The following is a 26,778-nucleotide window of genomic DNA, read 5'->3' as shown; positions in this document are numbered from 1 at the left end:
AAAAAAAAAGTTTTAACCTGTAAACATCACAGGTTTAAAAAGGTTAAAATTAAATACATTTTCAACAGCAAAAATATACCTTATAAACTTTTATATTTTGGCCAGGAAAAATCAGTTTTTTGCAGTATGGTAAAAGTAGAAATGTATTTGTTGCCACTGAAATAAATGTTGAAATATATGTTGATATAGTTTAAACTAAATTAAAACTAAATATATTTTCAAATTCAAAAATATATTTAATGAAGCTTCACTTTCTGTATTTAGCATATATTTAAAACATATTTTTGGACAAATATATATATATATATATATATATATATATATATATATAATAAATATATAAATTTTTGCCGTGTGGGACAACATGCAGTTTGAATAAAATGTCCCTCACTTTGCAGGTATGTTACCATGATTCAAATGGAAATGAGATTTTTTTTTACAATATTTTTAAATGCAAATAGTTTCAATGAACATATGCTTGATCACTTTTAAAAATTATTATGATGCGTTCCATTAAATGTTTCCTCTGTAAGAAGTCCCTGGCCTGCTTTTAAAGGTTAACAGGTTAAAGGTTAACTCATGGGCATATTTCACTCCAAATGCCCATCAAAAATCTTAATGCCAATTGCAAACATAGAACAGAGATATGGAACATTTTGGAAAATTGAAACCATTTTTTTTTTTATTCAAGTGTAAGTTATTTATTTGTCATATAAGTGCTGTGTACAAAGTACAATGAAAAGCTTTCTAGCTAATTTCTTCACAGGCAGACAAGACAGAGTAGACTGGTGATATTTATCACAGTAATATGACTATATATAACATAAGTGTAAATATTTGGTATGAGCACACCCTGAAAGTTGTACAGCTTTAGTAAACAACAATACAAAAATAAGCATCTATGAGCAGTGCATTTGATGAATTCTGTGATGCTTTGTGGTTTTGGTTAATTTGTCTAACTCTAAAACATTACATCCTGTTACAAAATAAAAATATCAATATTATATTAAAATCAACTAAAAATTATTTTCCTTCATAAAGCAATGGCACATTTTATCAGTTTATTTCCATCCTGTTCTATGATATTCCCAAGATAAATATTTTCTTAAATGTTTCAGTACCTAAAATTATCAAGATATTTCTAAGGCTGCATCCCTTTCAACACAACAAAAGCATATTAGTTTTTGCTTTTACGTTACAGAGTTCAAAAAGTACTGCAGAACAGGTATAACCCAACTATACTCTGGAATGACACTTAACAAGATCCAAACAATACAATTGAATACATGATCACACATAACCTAATGAGAAAAATCCTTCTTGTTTTTTAAATATTATTCTTATAAGATACATGTCACATCCCCAGGGAATGATTGATATCATCGCAAACCCTTCATTATTATTTATTATTTGACAGGAACCACCACCAAAAGTTCTTTTATATATATTAAATGTCCAATTTGTTGTGTTTTAATTTAGTGTCACTTCTGTCCATGACTGGTAAATGTAGTTTCAACGGTGCCACTTGCCTAAAACCAAACATATTTGTTAATTACGTGAGAATTATGGTTGTATTTTGTTAAAAATGTCGAAAAGCATATGTCTTACCCTTAGTAACATTAAAGCAGCTCTCACAATGAACAGCACTGCGGTAAACCCACAGATTGTCCCCGGCCTTCAGGTGACCAAGAGAAGTGTTGCACACTTCACACTAGATAAACACATTAAATATAATCAATCTTTAAATTATATATACACATATATTCACATATATGGTTTTCATAAAAAAATGAATTTATAACGAAGAAAACGAACTAACCTTGAAACAACTTGCATGGCAGTTTATATTCATTTCATCCAGGATAATCTTTTCATCTGTGTACATGTTTTTACGGCAGTATGTGCAAAGGTCCTTCTCACTTACTCTCCTACAACAAAGTGTTATTTTACATTTCACCTATGCACTACATTTTACATTAAAACCACTTTTGACAAAGTTAATATTACATACCTCTCAGGTGATGTGTAAACTGTTGTGGAGGATTTGGATGTAACAGTGTCGGAGAGATAATCGATAGGCCTGCAAAATGCAAAATTAAGTGACTAACATGACTTTTACATAAATAACAGCATTTTACAAACTTAACCAAACTGATGAAAATGTGCATTTTTAGGGTACTAAACCTGATATCTGTGTATGATGTCCTTGACGTATAAGAGGGACTCGTAACACTCGTAGTACTTCCCCAGTCACTTCTATGCATTTCCAAAATATAAATAATTGTGTTAAATCCCATTTAATGTGCCAGACAAAAATGCAAAGATGAAAAAATGAATCCTACCGATCACTTGACGATGAATACACTGTCCTAATGGATTTAGACACCGTGAAGTCTTGATCCTCGCGACTGTAAGAACGATAGAAACTCATTGTCAAATCAACACCGCTAGACTTGAGAATGAAGCTATAGTAGAAAGTTGTGAGCTCATGAGAGCTTGAATGAGAATGCACTTCTGCTTTTGTGCTTTCTCTGTCGGTCACAGGACTGGTTAAACTACTTAAAGTGAATGCCTGTAAATGTCAAACTCGCTATAAATGTGATCACACCTTACAGATATGCACATTCCACATACCTGGTGGTAGAGCTTGTGTTGGTTGTCTTCATTGATGTTGGTATGAGCGTGTCAAACAGCAGATCCTCGGTACTGTAACAAAGCGTTTAAGTCAATAATCTGTCTATGAGTGAAGGATTGCTGACGCTGAGATGTCATTGTGCAATAAGAGTTCACACCTCTTTGCGGATTTGAGAGAGTATGATGTTGTTTTAACTGGTGAAAGATCCTCAGTTGAGTAAGTCCTCACGCTAGAAATGAAATGGAGAAGAGGTTAGAAAAGTAGTCACATTTTTTTTTCAGAAAAATTGTGCAAGTGAAACTGTGGTTACTGTACCTTCTGGTGGTTTTGACAGATGATGTTGGTCTAAACAATAAAGTATTATTTGATTAATGTTAATAAGTAAAAAGCAACAAATCTCAAGATTGAGTTGGATTATGTAACACTCACCCATCACTGAAGTCTATCAATGAGTTCACAGTAGTGACTTCAGGCTTGTAGTCGCTTTAGAGACAAATAACATCTGCTGTCAGTGGCCTTACTGTCTCTAAATGTAATTTTATTTCACCTTTCATTAAACTTCTCCTAAGAACTTGCTTTTTTCATCAGTCTGATATTGCTTGCACATTTAGCACAATCGCCAAATTTTAACTATCAGTACAGTGTAGACTTTAAATCAGGGCTTTGAACCAGATTTTTTCCCCAATTGGTTCGTTCCGAACACAAACAGTATTTTAACGTTTTTGGTTCAACCCTAAAATTGACGTTCCTGAACCGGTTAGAACAAAAAATTAAAGTTCTTGAACCGGTTAATAACGTTCCATGTCAGCTGTGGGACAATCAAATAATAGGCTGATCATTAGGACATTCAATTTAAATTATTAGTCATTTTCCTTAAGTCTCTATCTTGTCATCAAACATTAAAAAGGCTATGTAAGCGGCATAAATGTAATTCTGACATTTGTTTCAGCATTATACATGAATTAAGACAAGGACAATTTCTGCCATTTAGTTTATTGACAAACAACTTAAACAAATGTTTTTATTAGAAAAAGAATAGCGTGGTATTTCGAAATCATTTTGTTTGTATGTGTCTTGTCAAGAACAGAAAGATTGTTCGCTTGCTTTTTGAAACGCACCTCTCCGTGTATGCACTTTTGAGTGCACTTAAACACGCGCACACACACAGACGGAGGACGAATTCCAAACGGCGCTTCGGGAAGAAGATGCAGCATAAACAGTCGCTCCACATAAAGTGGAAATTACGTTGTTTTTCAGTGCTTTATTCGCCAAATGTATTTTAATGGACTACAGTATGAGACACAGTAGTGCAACTTTATCTCAAGTTTATACATCAAGAATTCTGATCTTTGAAGGGCATAGGGATAATTACGTTTGATTGGAGTTGGGCTTGAGTAGGCTACTTGCCAGTGGCAAGCTTCTCATTTTTTGGATAAGTCAACGATGACCAGAAGTGAACTTCACCAAGTCATATACTCTTGTCAAAAAACTAAAATATAACGTTATTAACCAGTTACCATTATTTTAAATGTTCCGGAACATATATTTTTTGAAAGTTTCTGTTTTTTGTTTTCGTTCCGTGAACCAGTTCAAAGCCTTGATTTAAGTATTACAGAATCTATTGGTATGTTAAGACAGTGATAAGATCCCACCTTTTTGTGCTTTGGACGGAGTAAGATGTTGTTTTAGTTGGTGAAACTTCTCCTGATGTGTAGGTCTTGGTGCTAGATGATATAGTTCACAGGTTAAAAGAGTAGGCACAATTGTTTGAGGTAAAACAGTAAAAAAGACTTTATTAACTACCTTGTGGTGGTCTTGACAGATGAGGTTGGTCTAGACAAAAAATATATAGTATTGGTTTATTGTTAATCGATGTACAGTACATTCTTGAAAAAAAGGCGCTTCATGAAGCAATAGAAGAACTGTTTTTGGCTAAATGGACCTGTAAAGTACCTTTAACATCTGCAGGTCCTTTCGGTTTTACAAAGATTCCTTAGATGTTAGAAAAAAATGGTTCTTCTATATCAACGCTGAGAAGAACCATTTAAGCACCTTTATTTTTAAGAGTGTATTAACAAACCAGAACAGTTGGGTTCATGAGTTTCCATGCTCATTAAAAAGAACTGGCATGCTGTCTTCAAAGAGGGCTTGAACCTGAGGGTCGGCTCAAACTCTGAGCTCAACCCTCCCAAAATACCATAGTATTAGATGGGACTCACCCAACAAAGGTATCCTTTGATGACTGCACAGTAATGACTTCAGACTTGTAGTCACTTTAGGGATGAATAACATGCAGTGAGCATTTCAGTCTCCAGATATTTCATTTTTCTTTACACTGGTTGTATTATTGCTGCTACTAAACATTCAAAGTTTTAAGATAAAAAAGCTAGTGTCATGTTGACATGATAGATAAAAGATAAAGATCTGTCACTGGGGCGGTACCTTTTCAAAAAGTACATATTTTCTCAAAATATTCATACCTTAAGGGGATATATTAGGACTTTTAAGGTACCGTCCCATGGTGACAGCTTTTGTACGTTTTGTCTGACAGTGTAGTTGGTGAAAGTTTTGGTCGAATAAATGAAATTGTTTACATTTTATAACTTTGCAAATGCACATACCTATTGGATGCCTTGACTGATGTTGGTATGAGCGTGTCAAACTGATCATCAGTGCTGTTCAAAAACATTGAATGTCAATGAATAAGTCAATAACAAGCATGCTGACTGTAAGATTGTCATTGTGGAGTTACAGTACCTCTTTAGGGATCTGGAGGAATAGGAGGTTGTTTTAGTTGGTGAAACTTCTCCTGATGTGTAGGTCCTGGTATAATTGAGATGTTAAAAAGTAGGCACAAGTGTTTGAGGGAAAACAGTAAAAAGACTGTGATAATTACCTTGTGGTGGTCTTGACAGATGAGGATGGTCTAGACACAAAAAAAATAGTATTGGTTTAATGGTAATAGACAGACACACATTAAAAATAAAGGTGTTTCATGATGCCATAGAAGAACCATTTTTGTCTAAATGTATCTGTAAGGAACCTTTAACATTCGGTTTTACAAAAGTTTCTTTGTGGTGAATAAAGATTCTTTAGATTATAAAGAAATGGTTCTTCAAACAAGCAAAAACAAATACTAAATACCATAGTATTTGATAGGACTCACCCAACCAAGGTATCCTTTGATGACTTCACAGTAGTGACTTCAGACTTGTAGTCACTTTAGGGATGAATAACATGTAGTGAGCATTTCAGTCTCCAAATATTTCATCTTTGTTCACATTGGATTATTTATTATTATTTACTATCAGTCAGGTTTAGACATTCAAAGTTGTAGGATATCAAAAACTAGTGAGTATAAATAGCACGAAGTGTGAAAAGTTGTGCAATGCAAACACCAAATTCTATTTGTGTCAAGACACGCCCTTCCCGTTTAATTAAAACGGCACATCTTTTTGTGTCATGTTGAGGGAATATTCCATTTTCTTAAAAGAAAAATCCAGATAATTTACTCACCACCATGTCATCCAAAATGTTGATGTCTTTCTTTGTTCAGTCAAGAAGAAATTATGTTTTTTGAGGAAAATATTGCAGGATTTTTCTCATTTTAATGGACTTTAATAGATCCCAACATTTAATACTTAACTCAACACTTAACAGTTTTTTTCAACAGAGTTTCAAAGGTCTATAAACAATCCCAAACGAGGCATAAGGGCCTTATCTAGCGAAGCGATTGTCATTTTTGACAAGAAAAATAAAAATATGCTCTTTTAAAGCACAACTTTTTATCTAGATCCGGTCCAGCGGGACCTAACGTAAATGCGTAGTGACGTAGGGAGGTCACGTGTTACATAAATAAAACGCACATTTGCGGACCATTGTAAACAATAAACTGACACAAAGACATTAATTAGTATCAGTTGACATACAACAACGTAGGAACGGTTCTCTTTCAACACACTTGTAAACACTGGGGCGGAGTTTCGCGTTCGTCTTCTGTGACCTCTTGACGTCATGACGTTATGCGTGGGGTCAGCTGGCACATCACGACCAGATCTAGACGAGAAGTTGTGCTTTAAAAGTGCATACCTGTTGCTTTTCCTGTCAAAAATGACAATCGCTTTGCTAGATAAGACACTTATGCCTCGTTTGGGATTGTTTATAGTCCTTTGAAACTCCGTTGAAAAAAACTGTTACGTGTTGAGTTAAGTGTTAATTGTTGGTGTCTATTAAAGTCCATTAAAATGAGAAACACAATTTCTTCTCGACTAAACAAAGAAAGACATCAACATTTTGGATGACATGGTGGTGAGTAAATTATCTGGATTTTTCTTTTTAGAAAATGGAATATTCCTTTAAGTATTGGTTTCTCAATTTTTTTTCTGTTTTTTAAACCATTGTCCCTTGGGTTTAGGGTTAGATTTGGGATTTACTTTAGGATGTCATTTAAAGCAACACAATGTAGTTTTTTTATCTTTAAATAATGTCTCTAAAATTATTTCAGTGATAGAACAACTTTTAACTGGACAACTTTGTACGTTTTGTCAGCGTCTGAAAGTGTAGTTGGTGAAAGTTTTGGTCGAATAAATGAAATTGTTTACATTTTATACCTTTGCAAATGCACATACCTATTGGATGCCTTGACTGATGTTGGTATGAGCGTGTCAAACAGCTGATCATCAGTGCTGTTAAAAACATTGAATGTCAATGAATAAGTCAATAACAAGCATGCTGGCTGTAAGATTGTCATTGTGCAATTACAGTACCTCTTTAGGGATCTGGAGGAATAGGAGGTTGTTTTAGTTGGTGAAACTTCTCCTGATGTGTAGGTCCTGTTGTTAGATGATATTGTTGAGATGTTAAAAAAAGTAGACACAAGTGTTTGAGGTAAAACAGTAAACAAGACTGTGATAACTACCTTGTGGTGGTCTTGACAGATGAGGATGGTCTAGACAAAAAATATAGTGTTGGTTTAATGGTAATAGATGCACAGTACACTCTTATTACAGTAAAGAGCTTCACAATGACATCGAAGAATCATTATGGCCTTAAACATCTGAAGAACATTTTGGTTTTACAATTTACAAAGAAATGGTTCTTCATGAGAACCTTTGACTAAATGGTTGCAAAAATGCTTCTTGTTCTTTGGCATCACTGTGAAGAACCATTTAAGCACATTTGTTTTTAAGAGTCTATAAACAAACAAAAACAGTTAAGTTATGAGGACTAAGTTCATGAATTCACCTAACAATTTAGTCTAACAGTTAAACAAAACTGCCATGCTGTCTTCAAAGAGGGCTTGAACCTGAGGGTCGGCTCAATCTCTGAGCTCAACCCTCCCAAAATACCATAGTATTAGATGGGACTCACCCAACAAAGGTATCCTTTGATGACTTCACAGTAATGACTTCAGACTTGTAGTCACTTTAGGGATGAATAACATGAAGTAAGCATTTCAGTCTCATACTGGATTATTTATTATTATTTACTATCAGACTATTTTTCATCTTTCTTCAAACTGGATTATTTTCAACGTAATTTTGTATCATTTATTAGTTGTGGGAAAACAAAAACTAGTGTAATGTTCAGACTAAGCACATGATAAAAACACATCATTGTTGATATAAAACATCTTTGTGCATATTAGTACTTCAAAAGTGCATATTTTTATAAAGAGTACCCTCCCAGTGAAAGCTTTGTACGTTTTGTCTGACAGTGTACTTGGTAAAAGTTTTGATCCATTTAATGAATTTGTTTACATTTTATAACTTTGCAAATTGCACATACCTGTTGGATGCCTTGACTGATGTTGGTATGAGCGTGTCAAACAGCTGATCATCAGTGCTGGTAAAAAAACATTAAGTCAATGACTTTTCCTCTTCTACTAAAGACATACTGATTCTTGTAATTGTCCAGTTACAGTACCTCTTTGTGGATCTGGAGGAATAGGATGTTGTTTTAGTTGGTGAAACATCTCCTGATGCGTAGGTCTTGGTGCTATAGAGGATATAGTTGAGAGGTTAAGGAAGTATACATTTGTTACGTTTGTTAGTAATCAGTTAGCCAAACTTGGGATAGGCCTACTGTACCTTGTTGTGGTTTTGACAGTTGAAGTTGGTCTATTGTTGGTTTAACGTGCAACACACATAGTTAAACAAACAAACAAAGCACAGGGATCATTAAATAATGAGATCATTTTGAATAGTTTACACTACACTCTAAAAATGGTTGGGTTAAAAACAACCCAATTGGCAACCCAGCGCTGGGTAAATATTGGACAGAACACATGCTGGGTTAAAGTAACCCAACACGTTGGGTAACACATTTTAACCCAGCAGGTTGGGTTGTTGAGAAAACCCAACATGTAGTCATTTTAACCATTTATGGGATTAATATTCTGGGTTTTGGGTTATTCTTGCTGGGTTATTTTTATCATGTGCTTTATTGTAAATCAAGACCATTGTTAACAGCAAATAAATGTTTATTTGATTGCAAAATAACTACAAACTCTTACATTTTTACAGTTGTAAGTTGCAAAATCATTTAAAGGACTGCTTACTGACCCAAGTATAAATATATTTATAAAATATCATAAATTATGCACATTGAAGTAACAATGTAACAGGTTGAATCAATTCGTTTGAATTTAAGACAGAATTTGTAATTTTACAGTATATATATGAAATACTGAAATGTACATAAACAAAACTACAGCAGTGTAAAAAAGAAACAATGTAATTGTTAAATTAAAAGTAAAATCATTCATAGATGTGTAAAGTTTTTTTAAAGAACAAATGTTTTAAGTTTCACAGAATGGAATGTATTTGACTAAAAATACTTCATTTATTAAAGTTACTCGTCGCGAACAAAGATGTACAAAGGAATCGAACAGCAGGGGATTCATCCATTTGAAAAATGACAGACTACAGGAATTCCCATAGAAGCACATTGCCTGGGGTATTTATTTTTTTAAGCACTTAAAATGCCTTTAAACCAGAGACTGTAAAAAATATGCAAGTAGTGTCTGTGACGTCACCCATTGGTTTGTGAAGAGCATTTTTGAAGCTTAAAGTAGGCGGTGCGTGCCATCGCCATCTTGGCCGAATTGCAGTTTAAGTCACTTCCGTATTCAGAGAGACTGATTGAGAAAAAAGATTGAGAGGTCTGCTGCATGTTTCCCATGGCCAGGACGAAAGGAAAGGGTTTCGAGGATTCTGTCCAGAGAAGAAATTCCACCACATTTGTTGCAATCTACAAAAGAGGAAAACACTTTTAGTGGTCTGAACTGAATGATCAGATTGAAGTATTCAGAAAACCATGTGGGCCAAGTGAATTATATATTTTATAAAAATTATAAGGGTTTCATTTGCATCCCTGGCCGCATTACCACCACGTGTGAGATTTTTTTCCCAAAAATGCAATAGCCTGTTTACAGTTTGCATAAGACTTTGGTGTTACACTCCTTTAACTTTTTTGCCAACAACAAAGGCTGCAAACCACACAGACTGACAAATATGATGATCTGATCTGACTATAAAGAATAAAGTTCTGCAGAACTAAAATTTAGCAGATAATTAAGACATTCTAAATATATTTTAAATAGGAATTATTAAATGTTATACTTACTGGCTGAAGTTGTTTGAAGGTCTTGCTAGCCTCATCAATGGATGGACGTTAAAACTCTGCACAATCTAAAAAAAAAGAATTGGAAAACAACATCACATCTGATCTCTGCTAAAAACATAACATCTCTGATACAGTATCAGCCACAGATCAGAGGGTTGGTCAATATACATTTGAAATCACAGGAGACAACCCAAAAATATTATGAAATGAATATAAAATAGTAACTAAATACGACTCAATAAGACATCTAAATTCATATAACAGTACACATATACATGTTTGTTAACAGATAGTCACTTCCACGCAGCCTCCGTCTTGGTGACAAATACGTTTATGTTTTCAAGTTCATATTCAAACACTTAAATTATTGTTTCATTTTAAAAGAGAGGAACAAGCATACATATAAGACACCAGTTCTTGGAAACGCTGTTTCGTTTTCATTTATCGACGCGTTACCTGCCGTACCGACTGTGAAGTGAATGTGCTTCTTGTCTTTGCCTCAGTGACAGCGTAGACGACGGCTCCGTGATCCTCCGCCGCGGCGCCGCCGGTAAAGTTAACATGTGCTTCTGCTCGCGCCTCGCCCTTTGCGGTCTGTCTTTACATATCGAATGACAAGAAAGCAATTCGTTTGTCGCTAAATTTAATTTAACAGCGTCGCTATCGCTTGTTAAGATGGGAAAGGAAAACTATGCGCGTGTGTGACACAAAAAGCCGAAGTGGGTTGCGGAGGTCCACTCTGTACCGGTTTTGACTCGCTTTGTTAAAGGCTTACCGAAATTGTCATGAGTTAACGTAATCAACCGTGTGATGGGGATTTTGTAACATCTGTTTTATTAATTTTATTAATATGCCATATCAAACATCTTAGAACGATTATTCAAGTCAATTTGTGTAAATGGCGATCTGAGGTAACAGTCGTCATTCCTCCAAATTACACCCGTCGTCTTAGTCTGTATAAATTAACACGTTGCTGTCTCGCAAAATGTTATAATCTTGTTTATATTCATGAAATGTTCACAAAAACATATAAACTTACCTTGAAACAACTGCTTCCAGTGACTCTGTCCTTTCACGAGGATCGTTGCTGAGCACATTCAAACATCAAGGGCGCGAAGCACATGAGCCTCTTCAAACAACCCAACATAATAACCCAGCAGTTTAACCCAACACCTACAAAACTGAAACTACCCAAAAAGTGTTTAAAATGTAAAAAAATAACCCAGCAAAACAACCCAACAGACTCAACCCAGCATTTTGGGTTAAAAAATAACCCAGCCATTTTTAGAGTGTAGTAACCACAACACTCACCCATCAATGATGTCCTTTGATGACTTTACAGTAGTAACTTCAGACTTAATGCTAGACAGGTCGCTTTCTAATTTGTTAGATGATGCTCTCCTGAGGACAAAAGGACACAACAACAAGTTCCTCTATTAACTAATCTTGTCATTTATATTTTTATTTATGCGTTTGGCAGACACTTGTATCGAAAGGGAATAGATTTTTGAATAATCATTAAAGGGGACATTCACAAGGCTTTTTTAAGATGTAAAATAAATCTATGGTGTTCCCAGAGTACATATGTGAAGTATTAGCTTAAAATACCCTATAGATAATTTATAATAGCATGTTAAAATTGCCACTTTGTAGGTGTGAGCAAAACTGTGCAGTTTTTCCGTGTGTCCATTTAAATGCAAATGAGCTGATGAAATGCAAACACTGATCGCCATAATGGTGGTTTACTGAAATTGAAACTCGATTGGGCTGTCAATTGTTTATAGATAATTTATTATAGCATGTTAAAATTGCCACTTTGTAGGTGTGAGCAAAAATGTGCCATTTTTCGGTGTGTCCATTTAAATGCAAATGAGCTGAAGAAATGCAAACACTGATCGCCATAATGGTGGTTTGATGAAATTGAAACTCGATTGTGCTGTTAATTGTTTATAGATAATTTATAATGGCATGTTATAATTGCCACTTTGTAGGTGTGAGCAAAAATGTGCCATATTTCGGTGTGTCCATTTAAATGCAAATGAGCAGATAAAATGCAAACACTGATCGCCATAATGGTGGTTTGCTGAAATTGAAACTCGATTGTGCTGTCAATTGTTTATAGATAATTTATTAAAGCAAGTTAAAATTGCCACTTTGTAGGTGTGAGCAAAAATTTGCAGTTTTTCGGTGTGTCCATTTAAATGCAAATGAGCTGAAGAAATGCAAACACTGATCGCCATAATGGTGGTTTGATGAAATTGAAACTCGATTGTGCTGTTAATTGTTTATAGATAATATATAAAGGCATGTTATAATTGCCAGTTTGTAGGTGTGTGCAAAAATGTGCTGTTTTTGGGTGTGTCCATTTAAATGCATGATGAAATGGAAACATTGATCGCCATATTGGTGGTTTGCTGAAATTGAAACTCTTTTGTGCTGTCAATTGTTTATAGATAATTTATTATAACATGTTAAAATTGCCACTTTGTAGGTGTGAGCAAAAATGTGCCATTTTTCGGTGTGTCCATTTAAATGCAAATGAGCTGATGAAATGCAAACACTGATCAGCAAAATGGTGGTTTGCTGAAATTGAAACTCGATTGTGCTGTTAATTGTTTATAGATAATTTATAATAGCATGTTAAAATTGCCACTTTGTAGGTGTAAGCAAAAATGTGCAGTTTTTCGGTGTGTCAATTTAAATGCAAATGAGCTGATAAAATGCAAACACTGATCGCCATAATGGTGGCTTGCTGAAATTGAAACTCAATTGTGCTATCAATTATTTTCTTGCACTCTCTCTCTCTCTCCATCAAACTGCAGTGCTGTGGTTGTATAATGCAGATTAAGGGCCGGTATTATAATAAGATCCCCTTCTGACATCACAAGGGGAGCCACATTTCAATGAGCTATTTTTTCACATGCTTGCAGAGAATGGTTTACCAAAACTAAGTTACTGGGTGATCTTTTTTACATTTTCTAGGTTGATAGAAGCAATGGGGACCCAATTATAGCGCTTAAAAATGGAAAAAGTATTTGCCCTCTTTAAAGGAGCATTTCACCCATAGAAACATTAATCTTTATTGAAAGTGTGTCATATTTGTAGTGGAAATGTAACATACATTTCGAATTTGGTGCCTATTTGACCGAGAAAAGGGGTGTTTGTAGTCTCACTCCCTCAACAAAGATATAGCACTTCTTTCTTTCAATGATGCAAAATGATGATTTTTACATCATTGAAAGAAGGAAGTGCAACACTGAAATTTGTATTTCTCCTGCATCAGTGCCAACTGAGGAAATTATGCATTACCATTCAAAAACATGACTGGGGTTCTAACTATACAAAGATTAATGCAAATGGGTGAAGTGTCCCTTTAAGTGGTGGATTCCCGGACAAGGTTTAGGTTAATCTAGGACTAGGCCTTATATATATTAGGTAATTTAAGACGTTTTTACAAACATACCTTACAAAAACACTTCAGGTGTGCATCTTGAGGCAAAACAATGGCACCAATATATGTTTTAATTAGTCAGGACAATGTGTTTTTAAATTAAAGCAGCTTAAGCATGCATTTTAGTCCTGGACTAGGATAAGCCCTGTCTGGGAAACCACCCTTATAAATTATGTCTGACATTGACATTTGACATTGTCAGTAGGCTATGCGTGTTCCCTGTGAATTGAACCCACAACTTTGACGCCACTATAATACAATACTTTACCAGTTAAGCTACATGAACACTATGTAATATGGTGAGAAATTGTTAAGATATGATTTCCATCTTACCTGGTTGTTGTGACAGTCTCAGTTATCTTTGCGCCATCTTTGACTGTCGTTGTTGATGTAATGCTGTAAGAGGCATTATCATTGTTTTAATAGCTTGTTAAAATTAAACCGTTAATAAACAATTCAACAGAGGTTAAAAGGTTTTACCTGCTCCTGGGTTGTGTTCTCACGGATCTAGTTGTTGTGGTTCTGTTAGGTAGGAAAGAGAATTGAGGTTAAAAATGTTTTTTAAAACATTTTCCCCAGGTTTTATGTTTGAACTACAAACATCAAAGACTTATAATGTTGTTGACATATATGTGAATCACGAATGAAAATTTTGGTCTTTATACATTTATTTATTCTTCAATGGCTTTATTAGGTAATCTATTAATTGTCATAAATTGAAATTTTCAAAATAGGTCTCTTTACCTGGTTTCATTCAGCGCGTCCTGGCTTCCACCAAATCTAAATATAGCAAAATGTTTACGTTGAGTAATGTTTTGTAAAGAGTAATTAAAATCATTATATGAAGAGTTTCTTTGCAAAACGAGATAAATCCATTTTTTTACATTATTATGTTATCATGTTATTATTTTGTTTTATAGTGCTACTTAGCTGTATTTTTTAAGCTATGAAGGTTTAAATCAAAACAAACCAACTGCAGTTGCATTTATATTAATTGGAATGCACAAACAAAAAACGAGATTTCTGAAAAATTAAAAAAGTGGTGTTTATCTCGTTTTGCAACGAAACTCTTCATATATTGAATCACAGTATTTTTTTCAAAGATGTGCAAGTTATTTTCTGCAGCTTAAACTATAATTGCTGTATTAGTGACCTTTTAGAGAGGGCTTGGACAGTGGAACCTGATGTAGTAACCGTGGTGGTTTTGCTCTCGGCTTTGGTAGTTGTACCTGTAGAACTTGAAGAGGAAAAATCACTCAGCGTCATTTCCTAAAACACCACTGTACACATTCAGATATATATCAGATACAATGCATATACTGTACACCAGTGGTTCGCAACCTTTTTCACTTTAAGGCCCCCTAGTTGCCCACAACAATATTTGAAGGCCCCCCACTCACTCAGTTTTTTCCAAATAAAACTAACTAGAGCTTGACTAGACAGATGTATTCGCTACCAGTGTTGGGGAAAGTTACTTTTAAAAGTAATGCATTACAATATTAAGTTACTCCCAAAAGAAGTAACTAATTGCGTTACTTAGTTACTTTTCATGGAAAGTAATGTTTACGTTAATGTGTAACTACTTTTTTTTGGCTGAGGCTTGACTCTTTCAGGCCTTGCAGGTGTTTTTATGACTGAAAAGTATTGAATTCAGAAATTGCATATTTCCATCACAAAAATGTCGAGCTCTGGTCTGCCATCTCAGTTTCGGACTCAAACTGTTCCCAAACAAGCGTGTACTCAAAGACGCATAATGTGACTATGTTTAGTTTAATTCCGTACATAATTTTTTAAATCATATTAATTAAACTAAAAAAGAAACTCAAACATTAATGTGTACATTTAAAAAGTAATTTGTAACTTAACTTGTTACTTCAGAAAAGTAAAATTATTACGTAATTCACGTTACTTGTAATGCGTAACCCCCAACACTGTTCGCTACGAAAATGGCCAAAAAAAGAAATATCTTGATTTTTGCTTGTTTTAACTTATTATTGCGTATAGAGTGATTTGTCCAATTTTTAATGATTTTAAGTCATTTTGAGGCCCCCTTAGAAATCTGCTGAAATTCCCTCCTCCCTGGTTGGGAAACACTGCTGTACACAACTGGCCAAATGTGGGATCTACACATATAAGACATATAAGACATTAATAGGTACCTATCAATGTTTTCCTTGGACTTGTAACGACTCAGAGCAGTTCTGCCAAAATTTGAATCCGCTCTGTTGACAATAACGAAAAGCATGACAAGAATTTAGCTTTGTTTAGTCTGTCAGACACATGTACATCAACTGACAATAACCTTCAGAAATATTTATAGCCCTAACTGACATATAGGGGTGGTTTCCCAGACAGGGTTTAGATTAATCCAGGACTACCCTACTGAAAAAAGTTTAAGGTGGCACTAGCTGGTTTACGCTGGTGCTCCCAACCTGACAAAGCTGGTGGGTCAGCTGGTTTTCCAACCTGACCAGCTAAGTCCAGCTAGACCATCTTAAAAAGTGACCAAAATACAGCTAAGACCAGCTTGCTTCACCAGCAAAACCAGCTAAAACCAAGCTGGGAGACTAGCTAAAACCAGCTCACCAGCTTATGCTGATCTTAGCTGGATTTTTTAGTTGGGTAGGCCTTAGTTATATCAGAACATTTAAGTAGTTTTAACAAAAAGCAATACTGATGAGCATCTTGAGACAAAACAAGGGCACTGATATATGTTAGGATAGGTCAGTACAAGGTGTTGTGAAATTATGGCATCTTAAACATGCAATTTAGTCTGGGACTGCAGTTCAAACTCACTCGACTTTCTCGTCCTCATCCACATTTTTCTTGATCCAGCTATTGTCCTTCAACAATGAAGTCTTCTTCTTATTGTCTTCCACCACTACTCTGGAAGAACTGGTAGCTGCAGTGCAATTAAAAATAGTTAGATTATGAACGTGCTGATATAACGATAAGGCAAAAATAAATAAAAACAGGATCTAATTTGATCATATTATTTTGTACTGTAGGTAGGCCAAAGTGGTAGGCGTGTATTTGGTTTATGACAGGCTTTTATTTGCACAGTGAGCACCTGTTCTTTTAATGGAGCACGCAATAGTTGTTCATCTATTTAACAACAAAATAACACAGACTAACTGAAGATATAGCTGAAGAGATGAAAGGCTCACCCGTTTGGGTTTTACTATAGGACTTTGCGGTGTAAGCCATGGTTTACTCTGTGGGAGAGAATTAAAGAACACATTATTACTTTTACACTTTTAAAAATAAAGGTTTGTGAAAGGTTTTTGTCATGCTGTATGTACAGTAACATCAAGATTATACAAAAGAGATGAAAAAACTATGCTTTAAGGTTTTCAGAGTACAGAGTCGTCCCCTTATAGAAGTAAAGTACCAATGACATATCCACAAGATGGTGCCACTAGACAAGATGCTAACTACTGGAAATGCTTAATTCATAGTTAATACAGATTGTTTGGTGAAGTATCTTCCAAAATACATTCCTGAATACACCCAAAACTAGTCTCGATGACTGTACAGACACACCCTGTTGAAACATCTTCAACAGATCCATGCCAACATTCTTATTCTTATTGTTTGTAAAGAATTGCTTTGCAGATGTAGGCTACTATACGTGACACAGAAGAAGAAGTTAAAAAGTTTATCCTGAACATGAATTTTCCTGAATTTTTAGCAAAGTCAATATAAAAGCTTAAATATCTGCTGTTTTCATATTTATGAAATCAACTGAAATACCTTGTTAAAGGATTCCATAGAAATTACAGTATTACTGGCAGCTGGTTGCCAGTAACTTACTGTAGATTTATATTTATGTTAATTACCTGCAACAATTTGTTCAAAGTTAAATGAAGATTAAACATTAGCAAGTCTTTATCTTTACAAAATAAAACTAAAGTAACAGCCTCAATCAAAGCATTCTGGGAAAGAAAATATGAAGGAAAAAAACAGAAAAAGGTTGATGAGGATTTTTGCTTTCCAGAATGCTTTGCATGAGGCTGTCATTTTATATTTTTATTCTGTAAGACAAAGACTTGTTGATGTTTAATGTTCATTTAACTTTGAACAAACTGTTGTCAGTAAATAACATAAATTTAAATTTACAGTAAATTACTGGCATTCAGCTGCCAGTAATACTGTAATTTCTATGGAATCTTTTTACAGTGTTGAAATCAAATATTTTTATTTATAAAATTATTGTAAAAACTATTTCTCAATATTTACAAAATGTTGGGAAAACAACAATGAAATGTCATGCTCTTTAACTTGACCTTGCCATTTAACTAAAACTTTTAACATGTGTTCAGTACAGCAGCTGCAGTGAAACAAGAAATATCAAATGTAGTCTGTGTATACAGTCAATGTCGTACATCCAGTGAAATATATTTGAATAATCTTGTGTTAGGTAACATTTATGGTGACATTACACTCTTTTTTTAACCTAATGCTGAGTAAATATTGGACAGAACACATGTTGGGTTAAAAAGACACCTATGCTGGGTTGTTGTTAACCCTACCATGAGTTACAAAACAAGCATTGCACTGAAACAACCCAGCATAGGTTTATTTATTAAATATCCATTTACTCACCATTGGATTAAAAATAACCCAGCAGAATTTAAAGTGTAAGATAAATTATATGCGTACTTTTCTTTAGAAAATACTTTAATTTAAAAACAAAAATCTACATGTTAACAGAGAAAACAATTGAAATATAATAGTAGAACAGACAACACAAATATGTATGTGTAGAAAGAATCATACCTTGGTTTGAGCGGTGTGAGATGTGATTAAGAGGTTGAATGAGAATAACATACAGTTTACTGCTCTTCCCTTTTTACATATTTGACCTGGGTAGGGAAGGCAAGGTTGTGAGGTGTGGCTTCATATGACACATATGAGAGCAACTGAACCTGAACTGTAAGCTCAGCAAACTGTCACAGAAGCATTAACAATGTAGTTTTGTGTCTGTACTTTAGTTTCTAGGGAGGTGTGTCATTACGAGGTCTATCCCACCAGTCAGGAATGATAAGTTGTCATAAATGTCACATCACAAGCCAATGTTCTGTCTTTGGAAACTATGTAAAAGGTACCATATGAACCGAGATGTCAACTTAAGATAAAAATAAGCAATAAAAACAATGGGTGTGGTCGCATGCTTTAAAAGTTCAAAAGTCTGCATTGTCACTGCTGTTTATGGCTGGTGATATTTTGCAAACACATAGGCCTATGTGTTGGCAAAATAATTATAAAATTTAAAAAGAATTGGCTTCTGTAACTGGTAGAGCATGATAATAGTGCAAAGGATCACGTGTTTGATTTCCAGGGAACGCACAAATTAATAAAAAATGTGTAATGAATGCATTGTAAATTGCATTGATAACAAATCTGCTAAATGCATAAATGCAGACATGTAGAGATTAGTAGCATCAAAGTTTGATTTCAATCATTAATTTCACTTTAAATTAATTCTTTGACATCCAAATTGAAAGACATGAAATGCATAACTTTAAAAAACAGATTTTTAACTTTTTATATGTGTTAGACTTCTTATCTTTCAATCAGGTCATGTAAAAATGTCTTGTCCAAAGGTAAAAATTACATTAGAAGGTGTGTTGTTGCTGAAATATGTGGCTTGCTAGGCGTTGTTCACTATTGTAGGTGGGTGAAAAATGTCTGTCATACTGGAAGGTAAATTATGCCTGACAAATATGAAGAGTGAAAATGTGAATAATATTTCTATAGGGTGTGACACTAATGATCCCTTCTTTAGAAACGTCCTAAATACTAAAAACGAATAGTAAATGGTCAAATATTTTAACCAATTTAACTCTGTGGACCCTGTACCGGGTCCAAAATTAATTATTATGACTTAATATTCCTTAAATTTTTAATGGTCTGTCATGGACCTCAGTACCCCATATGAGATACTGTTTGAAAGCTTAGAATCTCTGCAGATATGCATCACTTTGACATATATTTTACTGTAAGAAAGTAATTTACACTTAATTTACACTGTCACCCCCCCCCCAAAAAAAAATGTTTTTATATAATTTATATTCACATATTTCATATTTTTCAAGTATGACAAACACGAACAAGTCTTATATCAAATGAAAGCTCTCTCTCAGGAATAAGGATACATCATTATTTTTGTTCTGTTATCATCACATATCCAACAATCGTCGAATGAATAATGAGGTAAAAAAATCGTCTTTTGTAAACGTATGTAAAACTTGAGCGTGAACTGCATCAGATAGCACAGATAGCCACAAATGCTACACCGTCTTTTATCTTAGGTCCTACTCTAAAAAATGAGTCCATTCACAGCATTTTCTTTGGTTGTGTGCATGAATAATCCTTTGCTATTTATTATATGTGCAAAACAAAAAAATTATATTTATATGAAAAATGTATTTTCGCACACTTCAGTAAAATGAGAATAACTTTTGAATGCGAAATGCTAAAGAGTTCATTCCTTTTTTGGGTGTTTACTGTCTGCTGCTGGTAACAACCAGAACTGTCTGCAGTCTGCTAGAGCACACAGAACCAGAGTTATACACTATCAAATACAGTGTTTACAACATAACTTCAAATGAAATAGAGATATTGCATTTATTCCACTGTATGTGGTAATGGGGACACTTCAAATATTTTTAGGTGGAAATTGAATACAAAATGGGTATTATTCCTCCCTTCAGTTGGAGTAGAATAACTTTTGCATAGATTAGGATAGAGAAAAAATTCCTTTTTCGTCTGTAAGCTGACAATTGCTGGAATCAAACAAAACTGTCTGTAGGTTTCGTTACCACTCAGGGCCAGAGTTATACACTTTTAAATACAGACTTTAGAAAAAAAACATCAAAAAGCGCCTGTTTATTTTTGTGTTTATTAGAGGACTGACAACACATACAACCATAGCACTTTCAACAGCGTTTTATGTAATTTCAAACGGTTTCCTGTAAAATGATACCAAACTTTTGTATGTACACCTCTGCATATGGGTATGGGAAGCTTTTGAAATTGGGTAGGCCAAATCCTGGCCAAATCCAGGCAGAAATCCCCAATATAGGCTAAAACATAACTTTTAAATAGTTAAATAATGAGATGTGTAATATACAAAATTCTATTTAAAAAGCTTAAACTTGATCCCACTTTAAATTGTATTCCTATATAATTCCATAATGCTATTTATGATGGATCAAAAATAGTTCCATTCACTCCATACTTTATCAGCTTTGCTCGACGTTTTTCACCACAAGATGGAGCAAGATATTAATCTATTAATTAGTCTAAGATACAACACATCTTTGCTAGATTGTAGGAACTAAACTGAATTTTTTTTTGATCTTGTAAATGTGGTGGTGTCATAGATACAGTGTTTTTACTACAGCCCACAGTAGAATATACATTCTGTTTGTGTGTGTACATAACCATACAAATTGTTATGTTATTCTGCACTAGCTTTATCTGTCTTACGTGTCTTAACCTCTGTCATCCTTTGGTCTGAAAGCCTAATCTTGGTCTTTTTTTAAAGAAGGCACTTTATCTTTCATTGAAGTGTTTGGAGTTGTTAATATTAAATAAAAGAAATAGTTATAGCATAGTTTATTTTCATAAATCAAAATATTGATTTTTTTTTATAGTAAAAGTATAATATACATAGTGAAAGTTTTATAGTAAAATATAAAAGTGAAAATGTTTCACGTCAGAAATACTAAGAAAAGAAAAAAAAGGTTTTATGACACTTTTAGTGTTTTTACCAACAATAGCCACTAGGTGTCACAAATTAATAAATTGCTGTCCCTATTCATATGGGGTCAATGACATTTAACAATATCATTGTTACTACAAAATTTCTATCCTTAAATGGCCTTGAAATATGAAAACTACATTCTTAGAGTGAAATTTCTTTAGGTTTCGTATGGGATATTTGAACTAGTGGGCAAATCTTTAAGGCATGTAACAAAATTACTGTCACTACATCATTTTTATTCCAAAATGGTTTTGAAACATAAAAACGTCATTCTTAGCCCTATTCAATTATAAATAGGTGGGCCTGTCACATTTTACAAAATTATATGTCTTTCTTTTTGCAAAATGGTGATGGAATATAAAAAGTAAACTCTTAGATCCTTCCAATGATATATTGTCAAGATTATATTAGTTTTAGCATAGGCTATTATCGGTTTAATAGTTAAGTAAGCACTTTGCCCACCTGCTTTAGACTGGAGACAGTTATTAATGTGTCTTATCTCAGGCTCTCCCAATTTGGACTCGAAGATTACAAACTAAGACATGTAGCAATTATTTCTCACCAGTAAAGAGAAATGTTATCTGAAAAGATTTGTACAGATTCTATTTTGATATTCAACAGAAGCTTTAATTAAAATTTAAGTCTACAAAATGCAAACCAAATGGCTTTACATATTTGGTTTTAATAAAGATAAACTCTTAAGAGACTAAAGACTAAATGCTATAACAGAGTTAGTGACAGTACATAGGCCTAACTTAAGAAAATCTATACATACAAAAAAATTATGTCATAATTTACTCATCCTCATGTTGTTTCTAAACCTGTATGAGTTTCCTTATTCTGTTGAACACAAAAGGATATTTGGATAAATGATTGACTTCCATGGTATTTGTTTTTCCTACTATGAAAGTCAATGGGTACCTTCAACTGTGTGCCTTCCATTGTTTATCAATATTATTTTGTGGAGCAAATAAAAAAAACACATATCACTGCAATTCAAGAAAGTGACATTTAATAAGTCTGGTTTACTGTATGTGGCAAAAATGCATTTTATTAAAGGTGCCATAGAATCAAAAACCCTGTATTTACCTAGGCATAGATTAATTATAAGAGCTCTGTACGTGGTAATGACATATCGTGAGCCTCAAAAGCGTTTGTTTCCTCATTTTTATTTAAACCTTGTTCACGCAAAAGACTGCTGGAAAATAGGCCAATCGCAACATAACACCAACTGTGCTGTCACAGTTGAGATGTTCGCCCCCAACATTAAATTACACATTTAATTATAACAAAGTTGTTAAAGTGCTAAAAACTACGGTGACCATATACGTGCCATTCTTCCCGGACGCGTCCTGGCCAGGATTTCGGGTTCGTTTCCGGAAGTTGTATTTGTCGACCGCACACGTCATAGAGGATTATTATTATTATTACAGAAAAGCAACCGTTACATTTTAAGGTAAAAATGAAACTACGATTGTATGTCTTATGTTTTTGAACTGAATGGCGTATCCTCATTTTTATTTGAAACCTTGTTCACGCAAACAGACTGCCCCTGGAAACTGGCCAATCGCAATCATAACACCAACTGTGATGTCACAGTCGAGATGTTCGCCCCACACATACGCATTACACATTTAATTATAACAAAGTTGATTAAAGTGCTAAAAACTACGGTGACCATACGTGCCATTCTTCCCGGTACGCGTCCTGGCCCAGGATTTCGGGTTCGTCTTCCGGAACGTCGTTTTGTCGACCACACATCGTCATAGAGGATTATTATTATTATTACAGAAAAGCAACCGTTACATTTTAAGGTTAAAATTAAACTACGATTGTATGTCTTATGTTTTTAACTGAATGGCGTATGCGGTCAACCAATACGACTTCCGCACTGAAATCCTGGCCAGGATGCGTCCGGGAAGAATGGCACGTATGGTCACCCTACTAAAAACAATGTTGCTGAGTTAGCGCTACATGCTAAATAATGCTATATGCTAGCGTTTAGGCTGAAGTTCTACTATTGACGTTACAGTTACGTTTTGCAGGTCCATACTGAACCCCCCCTCCCCCACAAACTTTCCACTCAGAAACGTTCATTAACAATCTCCAAACAATTAGTTGTTCCTCAAAATCTGTATTTTCATCTGATACAGACTCAAACATATATAATATTAGGTCTGTTTACTAATGTGAGCTACTGGCATGAGCCGCAGAGCAGAGCTATCAGAGCAGAGCTCAATATTATTATTCATGAACTTTCCAAATAAGGCAAACATAGACAATTTCATTCAAAGGACAAATCCTAGGGGTTTTAAAAGAACATGTAAAAATGTTTCTTGATAATTTTTGCACTTAATAAAGGTACATACCTTCTGTAACAAAAAAAAATATATTTAACATATTATGTCAATGCACTCTTGGCACCCTATAAGAGAATAGCCTTATAAGAGAATATGTAAATCTCCAATAGTAGCCTATTTCAACTGTGGAAAGTTACAGAATACATTTTCTGGAATTAAATGAAATTTGGATAATTAAAATGTAAGAGATACAAGACTGTAAATAAAAACAGATTTTTAATGACCATTAATAATTCTACTGATTCTGAAAATTATTAAACAAATTGCAGAAATTCATGGCCCTTGGTATTGCTAGGTCATAAAAAACGTAAACGGATCCATGTTGGATGTCCTTGTGAGGTCAATGTAAATAATCAAATATAAGTAACATGCAAAATTTATTTTTATAACCCTATTGTAAATGCAAATTCTGAAAGAAGAAACGAATGTAAAAGCATCTAAACCCGCATCTTAAGCTTATAGCCTACGCCTTCTCCATTACTACAACGGCTGCGCGTAAAAACATATCGAGTACCCTAACTACACTGCATGTTGTCGTCCCGTTCAAAAGGTTTAGTCAACGCCCAAAAATGCTGTCTAGGTAGGGGTCGCCCTAGGTTTCGACACGTGTCCCGCGTCTGCTGTGGATGGGAATGTATCCCAGCATGCTTGACAGTCAGCGACATGAACAGGGAAGGATGGTGAAGCTAAGATGGCAGCGCTGCTAGAGGTGCTGTCTTTACAGGGTCAAGAAAAACACCAGGATCAAACGCCAAGCACGGACGTCAGCTCGCGCATTTGATTTCTTTCACATCGTGCCATTGAACATGCAAGCTCGGTTCGGCGGAATCGCTTGCAGTCGAGGAAATAAAGGCTGAATTCGGATCCGGGGGAAGCGCATAATTTCGCATTTGCAGCAGAGCGGCTAACCGTCAACGTCGTTGCATCGCAGGCGCAGATTGATCGGAGTTACTCGGATGTAATCCGCCGGGGGTTTTGCGCGTTTGCGGATCGGATTTATGGAGCCCGTTTGTCACTTTTAGCTCTGCCGATTGACATTGTAATCCAATATATGCGTTGTTCCCCTAAACGATGATGTGTGCTGCTGCGGCAGCGGGTGCCGGTGGGATCCTGTCCACCTCATCCCACTCCATGGGGCTGGGTGTCAGGGTCATTCCTGGGGCTGGAAACGATTTCGGAACGATTGGATCAGGGATGGGCCCTTGTCCCGTTATGGGGGCTCGGTCGGATTGTCGGAGTCGTTACCAGCTTCTTCTCTCAGGGCGAGCGCTGGCGGAGAGGTACCGGAGGATTTACACCACTGCGATCAACGACAAAGAGCAAGGGCTTAACCTCGGGAGGTGGGTGTCGTTTAACAACTCGGTTCGGGATACGAACTCGAACCGTGACGGCACGCGACTTGGGTGTGTTTGTAAACAAAACGTTCTCGATTCATTGGGTTCAAACCCGAGCTCGTTTGAGCCAAAACGGCAGTTGGTAGCTAGCGGCTAACTTCCTTAGCGAGATCGCATTAGCGGGTAAAGCTAAAACATTTGTTTGGTTCCATTCAGCTCAGTTTTATTATTTTGCTATTTATATTTCAGTTCGTATTTCTTTATTTGAGCACATTTTAAAAGTGTTTTAATTCGACTGTCACAGTAATGTCCACTATAACAGATTTGCTGAGGCACCTTGCACAAGCAAAACCTGAGGTGTAAGTTAGCCATAGAGAGCAGCTGGTTTGAATCATTTAACGTAGTAAACGCGGTGAATGAGTTTTGGATGTTTGATCACACATTTAATCCTTCTAGATTCAGCTGTTGTTATTGTTATCTGGCTTTAAAGTGATCTTGCACGCTATCTCTGGGCGTATAAATGTGTTATGCAAATAAGAATGAATGTAAACACAACAAACCTTTCATCTCAAATTTGTTTTGTGACTAGATTTTAATTAGTGTAAGGCTTCTAAAATATAGACATGGCCCAGGGTGCATGATTATTATCTATCCTGTTCGACAAATACTAGCACATGTAGGGAGATTATTGATAGTCTAGTCAGCCACTGCTTTTATTCAGCGATATATAAATCTGTCAATACATCAATATATTTTTATATGGGCATCTCGTTTAGATCGAGTGGGCTTGGTTCTGTTGTGCCTTACGTCACCCTGCTGTAGTTGGAGAGAAGCGCGCATAACAATGACGTGCTGTCTCTCAGGAGTCTCCATTAGCAGTGTGGTACCGGTGTCGTCATTGGCCCTGTATTTTACATAGACGTTATCTTTACATTAGTTGGTTTAAGTTAGAGTGGGGTTTGAAATGTTTACTTCCACCATGCACGAATGACGTCAGCTGGGTTAACGTCATGCAAAGCAGTGAAAACCTCTCCCAACCTCCAGGCAGCCTCTCTGCTTTCACTTTTCAAAGTATTTAATCGTTGATAATCCATTCCATTGTGTGCATTGGTTACTAAATAAGGATCCTCTTAATAATGGATTCAGGTGGCCTTCGTGTTCTGTAAGAGAGATTTGCTAGTTCTCTAGTGACCATGGCAAACCCTGTTTATGATTCATATTAGTAGACGTATTAGAAGTTTCAATGTAAGCAAATTTAAATGTAAAAGGCCATCATTTTTGTTTATTGCAGAGTTGTTAAAATGGCTGAAATATGTGCTTATTAAAGTGCATGTTTACATATTTTTGATGTAACACAGCAGAAAGATATGAGTAATATATATTAATGCAGCCTCTTCCCATGCAATGACTAGTCATAGTAACCACACCAAAGAAAAAGCATTGTCTAAAAATAGCATACAGTGAATAACAACTTGATTTCATATATGGTCTGGTCCTCACACCGCTGTTATATAGCTTAAGAAGACTTTTTATAGGAAATGCAGGAAGTAGTAATAAAAATCCCCTTTCAGTGTCTTACAGTAAAAATGAATAGCATGCAT

The 26,778-nt window shown here is 35.1% G+C and overlaps 2 protein-coding genes and 1 long non-coding RNA gene across 28 annotated transcripts in view; 1 reads left to right on the top strand and 2 right to left on the bottom strand.

Moving 5' to 3' along the window:
- Nucleotides 1-781: 781 nt before the first annotated feature.
- Nucleotides 782-18,635, bottom strand: scel (sciellin). 6 transcript variants are annotated; one of them, XM_055215988.2, is made up of 33 exons: nt 18,492-18,634; nt 16,880-16,927; nt 16,509-16,614; nt 15,872-15,934; nt 14,866-14,949; nt 14,457-14,492; nt 14,193-14,234; nt 14,046-14,108; nt 11,573-11,662; nt 8,725-8,754; nt 8,561-8,632; nt 8,423-8,479; nt 8,006-8,059; nt 7,554-7,583; nt 7,402-7,467; nt 7,264-7,320; nt 5,802-5,855; nt 5,532-5,561; nt 5,393-5,458; nt 5,257-5,310; nt 4,855-4,908; nt 4,439-4,468; nt 4,288-4,359; nt 3,065-3,118; nt 2,951-2,980; nt 2,793-2,864; nt 2,635-2,706; nt 2,343-2,408; nt 2,185-2,256; nt 2,012-2,080; nt 1,820-1,928; nt 1,609-1,711; nt 782-1,529 (listed from the first exon to the last, which is right to left on the bottom strand). In XM_055215988.2, the coding sequence occupies exons 2-33, from the start codon at nt 16,917-16,919 to the stop codon at nt 1,513-1,515; spliced, it is 1,914 nt and encodes a 637-aa protein (XP_055071963.2). In that variant the 5' UTR covers nt 16,920-16,927; nt 18,492-18,634; the 3' UTR covers nt 782-1,512. The 6 variants fall into 6 exon arrangements, with proteins under 6 accessions (XP_055071963.2, XP_073711046.1, XP_055071966.2 ...); XM_073854945.1 differs by lacking the exons at nt 4,439-4,468; nt 4,855-4,908; nt 5,257-5,310; nt 5,393-5,458 and having other exon boundaries at nt 18,492-18,635; XM_055215991.2 differs by lacking the exons at nt 4,855-4,908; nt 5,257-5,310; nt 5,393-5,458; nt 5,532-5,561 and having other exon boundaries at nt 18,492-18,635.
- On the bottom strand, nt 8,840-11,557 carry LOC129448246 (uncharacterized). Its single transcript, XR_012358257.1, has 3 exons — nt 10,727-11,557; nt 10,262-10,326; nt 8,840-9,886 (listed from the first exon to the last, which is right to left on the bottom strand). It is a non-coding gene; the product is annotated as an uncharacterized lncRNA (long non-coding RNA).
- A 5,845-nt stretch (nt 18,636-24,480) lies between the features above and the next one.
- Nucleotides 24,481-26,778, top strand: part of mycbp2 (MYC binding protein 2) — a 134,268-nt gene continuing 131,970 nt past the window's right edge. For 16 of the 21 annotated variants that reach the window (XM_073854937.1, XM_073854934.1, XM_073854927.1 and 13 more), the window contains exon 1: nt 24,482-25,183. In XM_073854937.1, coding sequence (XP_073711038.1) covers nt 24,915-25,183 — 269 coding nt within the window. In that variant the 5' untranslated portion in view covers nt 24,482-24,914. Of the gene's footprint in view, nt 25,184-26,778 lie in introns of all 21 variants that reach the window. The other 5 variants (XM_073854933.1, XM_073854926.1, XM_073854924.1 and 2 more) reach the window with 2 other exon arrangements.

Source organism: Misgurnus anguillicaudatus, chromosome 17 (assembly GCF_027580225.2).
Source record: "Misgurnus anguillicaudatus chromosome 17, ASM2758022v2, whole genome shotgun sequence".
NCBI classification, from domain to species: Eukaryota; Metazoa; Chordata; class Actinopteri; order Cypriniformes; family Cobitidae; genus Misgurnus; species Misgurnus anguillicaudatus.
Note: the sequence above shows the minus strand (reverse complement) of the source record. Positions and strands in the feature narration are given on the sequence as shown.